We start from the raw sequence: 11,556 nt of genomic DNA on the forward strand, positions 1-11,556 counted from the left end.
AAACGGTAGGGGGGCACAGAAAGGCCATGGTTAAGGAGACTTGGGATTTGGCCCAAGTTTTGAATGGGAAAGCCATTTTCAGACTGTTCCTCGATCCCTTGCCTTACACTACCCATAAGCCTTCTCCTACTCATAGACTACATTCAGTGGAGAGAGCCATGCCGAGAATCCTGGATTTCACGCTCCCTTTGACACGGACACTACACGTGATGGACCAGCGGTGGAGATGATATCTCCTAAGGAGGACTGACTTACTGAGAGACTTGCGTGATTCTGTCCATGCTGTTGAGACACAGGAAGTGAAAGAATATGGACAGAAACACAAGGCCATTTCTAGCATTCCAGTTTTTTCTTTTATTATGTGAGCAAGTGTTTTTCACCCACAGTGTTTTATGTACGTGTCTTTTTGACCTTTTTCTTTGAGTTGTTACAACGCTCAGGACAGCAGTGCTGTATGTATCATCACTAGATTTGTTGTTGGATGAGAGCAGTGCAGTTCTTTCAGGGCCGGTCTTGAGGACATGTTGGACAGTGGAGATAGATCACAGCATCTAGCCATGTTTAGAGACGCCAGTTACAGTATCTTAAGGTCATGTAGTTTGCAGATACTCATTTTGTTCTATATAACAGGAAGATGTCATACGTTCTCTTGACATTTATATTCACTTTTCTTTAGTTGTAAACCAGTACGAGTTTCAAAACCAGCCTTCAGAAAGTTTTACACAGATAAGTTTTATTATCAGGAAGTGCTTCTTCCTTTTACAGTATGACAGTAACTTGCCATAGCCTTAAGCACAGTGTTTTCTTTTCTGATATGAGAGACAACAGTAAGCCATTAATTTCTGTATTTTCACACTAAAGTGAATAATACCCCACATGTATGCTTAGGTTCTCTATGTACCTACCACAGTCGGGCCAAACATTAATGCCAAAAATGCAGTAAATGTGATGCAGAGTGAAAGAATGAATAAATAAATACACATTGACCAACTAACCAAGGACAAGAAATGGAAACTGGTTTATTGATGTATTTTCCAGCTCTGTACTGTTAATGTTAAAAGTGTCATTTACTCACATTGATAGAGCAAATACATGGAGCAAATCAAATATGGTAAACAGAAGCTGAACCGAGCTTGCTTGACGTGCTAGAACAAAGCTCAGTGGTTCTTGCATGTTAAAGGGATAGTTCACCCTAAAATGGAAATTCTGTCCTCATTTACTAACCCTCATGTTGCTCCAAACCTGCATAAAAGATATTTTGAAGAATCTCTGTAACCAGACGGTTGATGAACCCCATTGACTTCCATCTAATTTTTTCCCCCATAATATGGAAGTCAATGGGGCCTTGAGCCTGTTTGTTAACCAATATTCTTCAAAATATCTCCTTTAGCGTTCAGCAGAAGAAATAAACTTATACAGGGTTGGAACAACTTTGAGTAAATGATGACAGAATTATAATTTTTGGGTGAACTATCCCTTTAAGCAAGTACGATTGAGCTTCCGTTTACCATGTTTGATGAGATCTATGTATGTGTTGATCAATGTTTATATGTGAATAAAATACTACATTTATAAATGATCACGTCTCTTCAGAAGATTTGGATTAAACCCCTTGATTTACGTCTGAACTTTTTTGAGCGTCAAAGTTTTGGTGGAATGGACTTTCAATGAAGACAGAAATCTATCAGGTTTCTGCTTGTGTTTCGAAGATGAACAAGTCTTCTGGATTTGGAATGACAGGGTGAGTAAATGAAGATGGTTTCAACAATAAAAACAATTTATTTTGCAGCTTTCTCTGTTTGATTTTTTTGGGAATTATGAAATGGGTCATTTTACACATCTGTCATTTCAAGTATTTGAGTAAAAAAGAAAAAGCAGCTCATTGGTGTTGTCTAAGTGTAATACTGCAATAAGTTGTCTTATCTGTCCAAATATGGTCCGTTCCTTAGATTATCTCATCAATTCAGTCTCTCTTCAAGGACAATACAAGTTCATAAACGCATTTAAACCAGCCTCCATCAGTCATAATACTACCCAATCCACACATCAGATCACAATCTGCCTGGGTGCTCATCTCACATCTGTAACCTCCGTTTGCGATGCTGTCGGCGGCCTTGGTCCTGGATCTCCACTGGAGGGTCAGGGGTCAGAAGGCCATCACACAGCCTCTGGTACACCAGACTGGAGTCAGAAGCCACTGCACACAAGAGCATCGGGACACCTCTGTCCAATATAGTCCGCAACCTATAAAGATTCAATTGTCACATTTATTAAAGCATAATAATCTGATGAAGTGATGAGGTTTATAAAGCAGTCAAGTGTATTCCTGAAGTTTCTGGTCTTTACCTGAAACTATCTTAACACCTTATGATTGATAAATCTTTATATATTTCTTGTAAGTGATATGAGATGTCCATGCATCTAAAATGGAAAATATAAATCAAAGTTTCATTATTTATTAATGTTTGTAAATGCTATGAATAAAAGTTATTATAAAGCATTACCTTTAAAAATAAGTAAGAAGAGTAAAAAAGAAATGGGAGTTGGTTCTCAGCCAACAGCGTGAGGCAAGGGGTGTGGCTACCTGTTTGTTCGACCAATAGCAGACAGGGAGTCTTAATTCCATTTTGTGTCGCTTCTAGGGGCCGTGTAAATCTCTTAACAGTTAGTGGTGGGAGAAACTACGCCTTTTGAAACTGAATCAATTGAGCAACTGTTTCACGAAACGATTCACTGTTTCGAAGCGCTCGAAAGACCACGTGCTGACAGTAACTGCTGGTCAAAATGGTGTAATTGCAATGAAAACTAATATGTAACATCAAAATATGTAATAATAATCATATAATTAAATATAAAAAAATTGTTCTTTCATTAATCTTGTTTTGTGTTATTAGGCAGGTCCTGGCAAACTAGGTCAATTAGAAGCAATTAAATATGCACCTTTTTGTATTATATAGCCTACACATAAGCATTAAAATTCAATAAATTAATTAAAAATTAAACCACATTATAAACACTTGATCATGGGTTCGCCAAACCAACACCATCTAGCAGAGTACGGTCCAATCGGAATTATGAAATGTTTCGAAACCAAGGTTCGCGACTTGCGAATTTGATACAACCCAGCAAACAGAGGCCACGTCCGAAATCGCATACTCTCTTGAGTAGATACTTATTTTGAATAAGTAATTACTTCACGACCACTAAAAAAAAAGTATGTTCTGTATAGTATGTAGTGTGTAGTCCGGATGTACAACATTCACCATGTTGTCATTATCATGTGACCTAGCAGTACGTTGCTTTAATGCCATTTACAAATGCTCTACCGTGGCCTCATGGGATAGTAAAGTGTCCATCATATGCACGCTTTCAGAATCTCACCAGGAGTAGTAGATCATCCGGGTACTTTTTGCCTACTCTTTTATAAGTCCTGTAAATTCAGACATAATTCTTTTATCACATTTCGCATACTATATAGTAGGGAAGAATGCGATTTCGGATGCAGCCAGAATGTTTCCTCCAATGCTCCCACATGGTTACCATTTTTATTGGAACCAAATAAGAAAATTCCGGGAACGTTCTTTTTATGGTAACGAAAAGCTAACCTTTCCAGAACATTGCAGGGAGTTTTTTTGTTTTGTTTGGACAACCCAAATTAAACCTATACAGAACATCCCCTAATGGTTATTTTTAGGTTTGTTTTTATAACCAAAAATGAACCTTCCCACAACATTGCCATGGAGGTTTTATTTTTGACCACCTAAAGGGGAATTGTTAGCTGGGAGTGATTTTGAAACAAGAGATGTTTTTAAGCGCCCTTCAGGACTTCCAGCAGAAGAGCTGCTTAGTAATGACAGTATTACAGTAAATGCTGACTGTGTCTCCTACTCTCTGTGTTTGATGGATCTGTGTGAAGGCAGAGGGTAGATCATCTGAACTGCTTCTCCTTCCTTCTCTCGACCCTCCAGCAGAACCGCCTGTAACTCTGGCCAGGAAACTCCAACCACCTCCTTCCATTTACGCACTTTAAAGGGAAAGACAAAAAAAAGGTTATTTAGTCTCTTTTCTATATTCCTAACTAACTACTACTTTGATTTTTCCTCACCCTCCGTCAGTTCCATGTACACCAGGAAAGCAGCATATACTTGAGCACTGTCACCGACATCTAAATGCATCAGGTCTTGGTACTAAAGAGGAGAACAAATGAAATGTCACTGGTCCAAACATGCAGTGCATCAATTTATCACAAACCGGAATGTGACTCGCTCTTACGACGGCGTGCTGCTGGATCCAGTTCGGGGGATCTGCTCGATTTGCTTCGTCCATCAAACCCTCCTCCTGCATTTGTCCATAAACCGCAAATGTAATCGATGCATGTAACAAAACGCGTGTTTTCAGATTTACCACGTGCACATACAATCAACTTCACTCGTAAATTACGACTAACTGCGATGGCATGTCTTATGAATATTAAGTACGTTGCTTTGTAACTTTACTGGAGCGTCCAATCACGTGAGGAGGTTAATATTCATGAGGCAATATCAGAGACGTCCATCGGCGTTTACATGCTATCGTCTGCAGTGTTCTAGTAGTAAACTATCCGTCCTAAATAGTGTTTATGTCCGAAAAAGAAGATAGCTGTCTCGTTAGTCAATGACTTAATAGTTTTTTCATGGACGTCTGCTTTCAGACCACCTTTCAAATCTCCTTGCTTCCCTGCTAACACGTGTACAGCCTGATAAGTTAGCAACAAGCTTTTGAACAATCAGATTGTTATTGTCCTGTCTTTAATTGCGTCCGTGTAGAAAACACTACAGTATCTCAATGGGCCCACATTAAGTCATTTTGATTTGAGGAGGAATCTTTAATATTTAGTCATCTAAAGATTGTACAGATGCGTGTATGTCTGTCTATGTATCTATTTATCTATCTGTCTTAAGCAGTCAAACATACAAGTATCCTTTCAAATTCTTTATTCACTTTACAAAAGAATTGCCTGCTTGACAATAACAACAACAACAGACTTATAAGTACTGTATGCCTGTAGCTTATAAAAATAAACTACTTAAATTCTTGTACTTACAATGGTCCACACTCCACATACAAAGTATAGCTATACTCTAGAAGACATTTATATCAGAAATATTTCAAGTCTGTGTTGTTTAGCTTATCTCTTTTGTACAGTGAATTAATCCACACATTTTATTTTTATTTTCAATCCCCCATTTGGAAAAGCTGCAACATATAATCTTCCTTGGCATTTGGTCTCTGTCCATGTCAAAATACTTAATTTTTCCAGCATTTCTCCTCTTTGAAATGTAATCTCTCAAAGAAAATGAAAAATAAGTAATGTGTTGATCTTTTAAAGGCTGAGATGGATTAAAACGACTGTAAACTAACTGCATTGAAAGTCATACAAATAACAAACACAATACACAATAGAAAAGGTACGATTACTATATACACGACTGTTCAAAAGCCTATCCAAAATACAGAAAAATCAGTTATGTGAAATATTTTTTACAATTCAACCATTTGAATATATTTTAAAATGTAGTTTATTCCTGTGAATTTTCAGCATCATTACTCCAGTCTTCAGTGTCACATGATCCTTCAGAAATCATTCTAACATGATGATTTGCTGCTAAAAATAAATAAATCCCAATTATTATCAGTGTGCTGCTCAACATTTTTGTGGAAACAGTGATACATTTTCCGGAATTCTTTGATGAATAAAATGTTGAAATGAACAGCATTTATTCTGATGGAAATATCATATAACATTATGACTGTCCTTGCTGAATACTATTAATTTCTGAGGTTAGGGTGACATCATAGCGTTCACGTTTATGATATATCCATATATCCAGACCGTCTGAAAGTCCTCATGATGGTATAAAGTTGGTATCCGATTCTTCACTTCACTCTTAACCATCTAAAACCACAACAAAGATGCAATGCAGACATGTTTTACTCAAAAAAATTTCTGTTGAAAAAAAAGTGTTGACATATAGCCTAGTTAACAGCACAGCTTACCTCCTTCTCTTCAGTAAGTAAAACTGCACCAGCCAGTGCACAGCAAACGGCCAGATAACTGTCAGCACTGCAGCGAACTGGGGCGAGTTTAAAGTCCACCAGGACCATCTCTGAAACACAGATACAATTAAACATTTCTGTTAATATAGAGCAGAATTTCATACTATTGCATTCCATGTATTTGGCGTCACATAAACAGACCTTTTTTGATGGCTTGGAGTTCAAAGTTTTGAGAGGAGGGATTTCAGTCTAAAACCAAACATAAGCAAATAAATATTTAAATGAATAGCAACTTTAACTGTTCTCAAGGTTTTAGAATTATTGAAGGTGATTATGTTGTTTAATGGTATTTATTTACCATAAAATGTTATGTTAAGATGCTGAAAATTCAGCTTTGTCATCACAGGGAAAAAAAACCATATAATTTTTTTTATTTACCGTAAATTTCATGTCTCATCCGCTTCCAACTATTATTTTTTTTAGCTAGTTATGCTGCATGATTTTGCAAACTGGTATTTCTTACCATATAATTTTAATGCAATGTCTTCATTATAAACGCGCTGGTTTGTAACACAAATTGTTTTTTTTTACTGCACAGTAAAAATAAGGTGGATTAAACAGATCCAGTCTTCGGAATCTACAGTCTAGACTTGTGGTTACATGTATCGAGCCATATATTTTGATGCTGGTCTTACTTGTGATGCCGTAAGATGTTCCAGTGTGGTCAGTCTGTGCAGCACATCCTGCATGTTGTCCTGTAACTGTGACAGTATCACAGCGATCTCTATGTTAAACGCTCTTTTGTCCGTTCTGTCTTCTGTCTCCCAGCGCTGACCATTTCCTTGGAAACTGCACTCTTGTTTGTCAGGTAGGCTAGTTCCCATTAACCGATGGCCTGAGAGTATATTAAAAAAAAATCATCCATTTATGCCTCCACTAATTCTCAGACACAGTATATACCTAAATTGTAATGACTAAACATTTAAATATCATCTTACAAAGACAATATATTGAGAGATTTAGAGCAACAACTGATATATTTGTATTTTATGTAAGTCGTCTATATTGTTATAAAGATCGTATCGATTTATATCACATGCTATCAGAATTTCATATTATCTTTTGGCCATATAAATATCAGCAACTGCACCAAAGTGAATATTTTTGCTCAATTTGGGCCTCTGAATAAATTGAGGTGTTTTTTTCCTCCTTGAATTTGAGCTCCATATTCTCCTGTATCATACTATATGAGCAATAAAAGCTTGATGTATCAAATATTATACTCAACAAAAAAACACATATGCAAAATCATTTTTCAGATTTTGTATATTCAATAAACTCTTCCATTTTTTAAAGGGGTGGTATAATGCCCTTTTCATAAGAGGTAAAATAAGTCTCTAATGTCCCCAGAGTATGTATGTGAAGTTTTAGCTCAAAATACCCCACAGATATTTTTATATAGCATTTTAAAATTGTCACTTTTTAAGGGTGAGCAAAAATGCACTGTTTTTGTGTCTGTCCCTTTAAATGCAAATGAGCTGCTGCTCCCGGCACGGAGGGCGGAGCTTCAACAGCTTGTGTCCTGAAAATTTCAAAAACTTTTTTATTTATGTTTAAATTTATGTAGCTGATGTGTTGTTAACTATCTTCTAATCATTGATTAGCATATTCTATCATGATAATCTATAAATCGTGCTCCTGGGGGCGGGGTTTATGTAAATTGTAGGGTTGGTGATGTCACTAACTTGGGAGGAATGTCGTGTAGTCCCAACCAGCCGTTTGTTGTAGTCCTTAAGAAAATATCTCCCTTTGCATTGAACTTTGAGCGTTGTAACTTTGCAGATGTTGTTTATGCTCAAACAGCAACATTACACACTAACTAAAGTTAGAAAAGTGAAATCATAATCAACCACCCCTTTAAATATATATATTTCTGACTATTATTTCATAGCATTTACAGGGTTAAAATGATCTGCAAGTGTGTATTTTCTTTCTTTTTATAATACAGATACAAGCCCATGGTGATGAAAGGAAATAAATATCAATATAAACTATAATGAATGCCACAATGCAATATTAGAGTCTTGCCTTATTAGGAAATTATTTCCTAGGAGAAGTATAATAGTATTCACTCCCATTGTAAGTTATACAAATGCTGGTAGAAAATTGGCTGGTTGATCACATTATTGCTTGTTGACGTCATGGTGCTCAAGACTTATTCAAACACTGACTCGAGCCCAACCTCTTCCTCTGCCTGGGGAGATTCTCTCAGTTTGGACGGATCCAAGTGTCGGCGGGTGGGGGACGGGGGGTGTCACTCCCTGTGGTTCTCCATCCTGACTCCCACACTGAGGCTCTCTGTTTCCCCCTTGTTGCATGTTGGCCCCAACCACGTTCACTTCAGCCAAATGGACCCTGGGAACTCCTGAACCCTAGGGAGAGCATCGCATACTACCATTTATTTAGCTCTGACATGACATGTCATGACAAACAAATGCATTTCTTCCTTTGGTTCTCTCTCTCTCTCTCTCCAAAAAAATGTCACAAGCATATTCTTGTGCTAACTAGCAACTGGTGGACTTCAGTTGATGTCACTTAATCCATGTTTTGCCAAGGATTTCAAGTCATTCTTTGTTTTTTGCCAGGAATCACACAACCCTTCCAAATCTCTGCTGATGTATGATGCATCAGAGTGACCTTAAATAGCATGATGGATTCAACCCAGTTATAGATCTCTTAATGGTTGTTGTTTATCTGAAGTTAATCAGCTTATTAATAAGAACATTGAAAGAACTGGAGTGAATCTCACAAAAGATGGCCAGGTCACATTGCACGCCAAAATTAGAAGAAACCTTTTTTGTTTTATTTTATTTGATAAACTTGATGATAAGTCATTTGATCAGACTTTTACATTGTTACAAAAATTCGTTTTCAAATAAATGCTGTTATTTTGAACTTACCATTCATCAAAGAATACTGGAAAAAATGATTATTGTTTCCACAACTGTGATAATATTAAGAATAATTTCTTGAGCAGCAATTCAGTATGTTAGAATGATTTCTGAAGGATCATGTGACACTGAAGACTGGAGTAATGATGCTGTAAATTCAGCTTTGCATCACAGGAATAAATTACATTTTAAAACATATTCAAATAGAACATTTATTTCACAATATCACAGCTTTAACTGTATTTTTGATTAAATAAATGCAGCCTTGGTGAGCATAAGAGACTCCTTTCAAAAACATTAAAGAATTTTACCAACCTTACTAATAAAATGTTTTTTTATTATGCAAAATATTATTTCTTTTACTTGATTTTGAGCCTGTGAAAGAATTGAAAACATCAGTATAAAGACTGTACCTTCTCTTGTGTTGCTGGTTTTTCCATTGAGCAGCTGTATGTCTCACCATCTGAGTCATCTGTGTGATATTTGGGAAGAATGATGTCATCAAATAATATTTTTTAAACACTCAGTTTATCACAGACACGTTATTTACATTATCTGCCAATGTAATTTCATTAAATGGCTGCAGAATCTTATCTAATCAGAACGTAAAACCCAAAATTGTGTATCCTCCAACACAACTGAAGGTTATACAGTGTAACTTGGGCCCGGACACAAAAATGCAAACTAATGGAAACAAAAACATACCATACGCCAGTTCCTCGTCTTCTTCCTCAGTGTTGAGAGAACTATGAGTGTCATTGGTTGAGGAAGTCACACTGTTCTCCTCACTTTCATTAAACACCGGTAAACGTCCTCTCTCTGCTGCATGGGTGCTCAAGTCTGCAGAATAAAAAGTCCTTAAATACAGTAGTATGAATCATTTCAGGAGATTCAAACACATTTTACTCACAAAAAAACAGCTCTCTGTCTTGACAATTGTTTCACAATATTAAAGGCACAAAGTTGTTGCTTGTACTTTTCTTCATCTCATCCATCTCCATGTCATCTTCTATATTTCCCCCATTACTTTCATTTTCCCCCTCTTCAACTTTCTCATCATCATCATCATCATCATCACTACATTCATTAAAATGTTAATTAAAGGAGCTCAAATAAGGTCAGATCTTATGGTTAAGGAACATAAATAATAGGAGAAGTACCTGTGAAGAATAGTGCTGCTTTACTGGTCGCATCATCATCATCATCATCATCATCATCATCATCCTCCACTATTTCATAAAATGGATCAAGAGCGTCCAATAATTCTGCCATCCTGTCTGTGACTGGGAGGGTTTCTATTATCTATGATAAAACATTTGATTGTTTGTGGTTTAAACTATTTTTAGTGAAACCTCAATATGAAAGAGCTTCATCTCTGTAATCTATACAACTACCAACCAATTGTATTTCCTGAACATATTCCATCATGGCTTGGTCCTTTGATATGTTTCCCAGGGCTTTCCATGCCTCCCTGCACACAACACATGTCTGGGTTTAATATGCATATCTGGCTTGTTGCTCAAGTTATTCTTTAAAGCATTCTTTAGATATAGCAGCAACATCAACATTTCTGTTCAAATAAACACTAAATTCATTAAGAACATGTAGTTATAAATAATCTGAAAAATCATTGGATAAGAATTACCATTTAGCCTTGCCAACAGGATCCCAAGAGTTTGGTTTTAGGGTGTTACAAGGTCCTGCTGTAGCTTGTTTGTAGTAACTGTATAACATAACCAGCATATCATCGGACAGGTCATAAGAGCCTGTGTGAAATGAAGAAAGAATGATTAAAAATATGTTTATTTATTTATAAATGAAACCATGAAGTTCAATACTTGACATTCATATTTAGGTATTACCATCCTCAGGTATATTTCTGATGACTTTGACAGCTGCTTCAAACCTCCTCTGAATAGATTTGGGATCTTCCATTGTCCTTCTTCTCATGGACAGGTCTGCACATGACAAATGTCAGCAAATTAGATAAACATTTAACAAATAGACGTGGATGAAAAAGCAAATCACGTTAATAAGGTAGTAATTTAAATGCAGACTTAATTCTTATATGATAAGTTAAATATATTGGTACTATATTTGAACAACTTTGGTTAATTAGTTTAATATCAGCAATTTCATTAACCTTTCGCCATACTAAGAAATCACCGTCTAAACTCTGAAAAATTGTCTTCAAGAGTAGGAAAAATGCCACTGAACAACAAAAAATAACTCTGAATAACTCACCTCCAGTGTTTCGTCCATCTGAAAATGCTGCTAAGGTGTCCTAGGTATTAACCTAAACAGGTGCAGTTTGGGTGATGTAGTTTCCTATGAAGCTGACCTCCATAGTAATTAATAGAATGTAGAGTGCTTTAGCCTACATGATCCATAATGCCTAGCGAAAGGATATTTAAACGTCTTTTACTCGTGCTAAGATAGGAGCTGCCTCCACTAAATGGATAATTTCTGACAATTCAGAATATATAGTAGTATACAGAAGTGTTTCTATTATAAAACAACATCTTAAAGTTGTCTTTTATTTATTTTATAAGATCGTCACTGTTAAATC

The 11,556-nt window shown here is 36.3% G+C and overlaps 2 protein-coding genes across 3 annotated transcripts; both read right to left on the bottom strand.

Moving 5' to 3' along the window:
• Positions 1-839: 839 nt before the first annotated feature.
• On the bottom strand, positions 840-4,799 carry tsen15 (TSEN15 tRNA splicing endonuclease subunit). The gene is made up of 4 exons (XM_079876808.1): positions 4,273-4,799; positions 4,106-4,187; positions 3,889-4,024; positions 840-2,244 (listed from the first exon to the last, which is right to left on the bottom strand). The coding sequence occupies exons 1-4, from the start codon at positions 4,342-4,344 to the stop codon at positions 2,076-2,078; spliced, it is 459 nt and encodes a 152-aa protein (XP_079732934.1). The 5' UTR covers positions 4,345-4,799; the 3' UTR covers positions 840-2,075.
• Positions 4,800-4,846: 47 nt separating this feature from the next.
• On the bottom strand, positions 4,847-11,295 carry acbd5b (acyl-CoA binding domain containing 5b; the record flags this gene model as incomplete). Of its 2 annotated transcripts, XM_079877579.1 has the most annotated exons (12): positions 11,232-11,295; positions 10,850-10,945; positions 10,633-10,753; positions 10,386-10,458; positions 10,148-10,289; positions 9,693-9,827; positions 9,401-9,459; positions 8,279-8,468; positions 6,732-6,931; positions 6,238-6,285; positions 6,037-6,146; positions 4,847-5,935 (listed from the first exon to the last, which is right to left on the bottom strand). In XM_079877579.1, exons 2-12 carry the CDS (start codon positions 10,935-10,937, stop codon positions 5,917-5,919), a joined length of 1,185 nt encoding a protein of 394 aa, XP_079733705.1. In that variant the 5' UTR covers positions 10,938-10,945; positions 11,232-11,295. The 2 variants fall into 2 exon arrangements, with proteins under 2 accessions (XP_079733705.1, XP_079733706.1); XM_079877580.1 differs by lacking the exon at positions 4,847-5,935 and having other exon boundaries at positions 6,033-6,146; positions 11,232-11,289.
• Positions 11,296-11,556: the final 261 nt, after the last annotated feature.

The sequence above is a fragment of the Squalius cephalus genome (assembly GCF_949319135.1).
Source record: "Squalius cephalus genome assembly, chromosome: 7".
Lineage (NCBI taxonomy): Eukaryota > Metazoa > Chordata > Actinopteri > Cypriniformes > Leuciscidae > Squalius > Squalius cephalus.

What these genes read in the sequence shown, in the direction of transcription:
- tsen15 (XM_079876808.1), bottom strand. Translation starts at nt 4,344, where the DNA reads ATGCAGGAGGAGGGTTTGATGGACGAAGCAAATCGAGCAGATCCCCCG. An exon ending in GGATCCAGCAGCACGCCGTC is followed by an intron (nt 4,188 to 4,272) that starts GTAAGAGCGAGT and finishes TCTCCTCTTTAG; the next exon opens with TACCAAGACCTGATGCATTT. An exon ending in AGATCCATCAAACACAGAGA is followed by an intron (nt 2,245 to 3,888) that starts GTAGGAGACACA and finishes GAATCTTTATAG; the next exon opens with GTTGCGGACTATATTGGACA.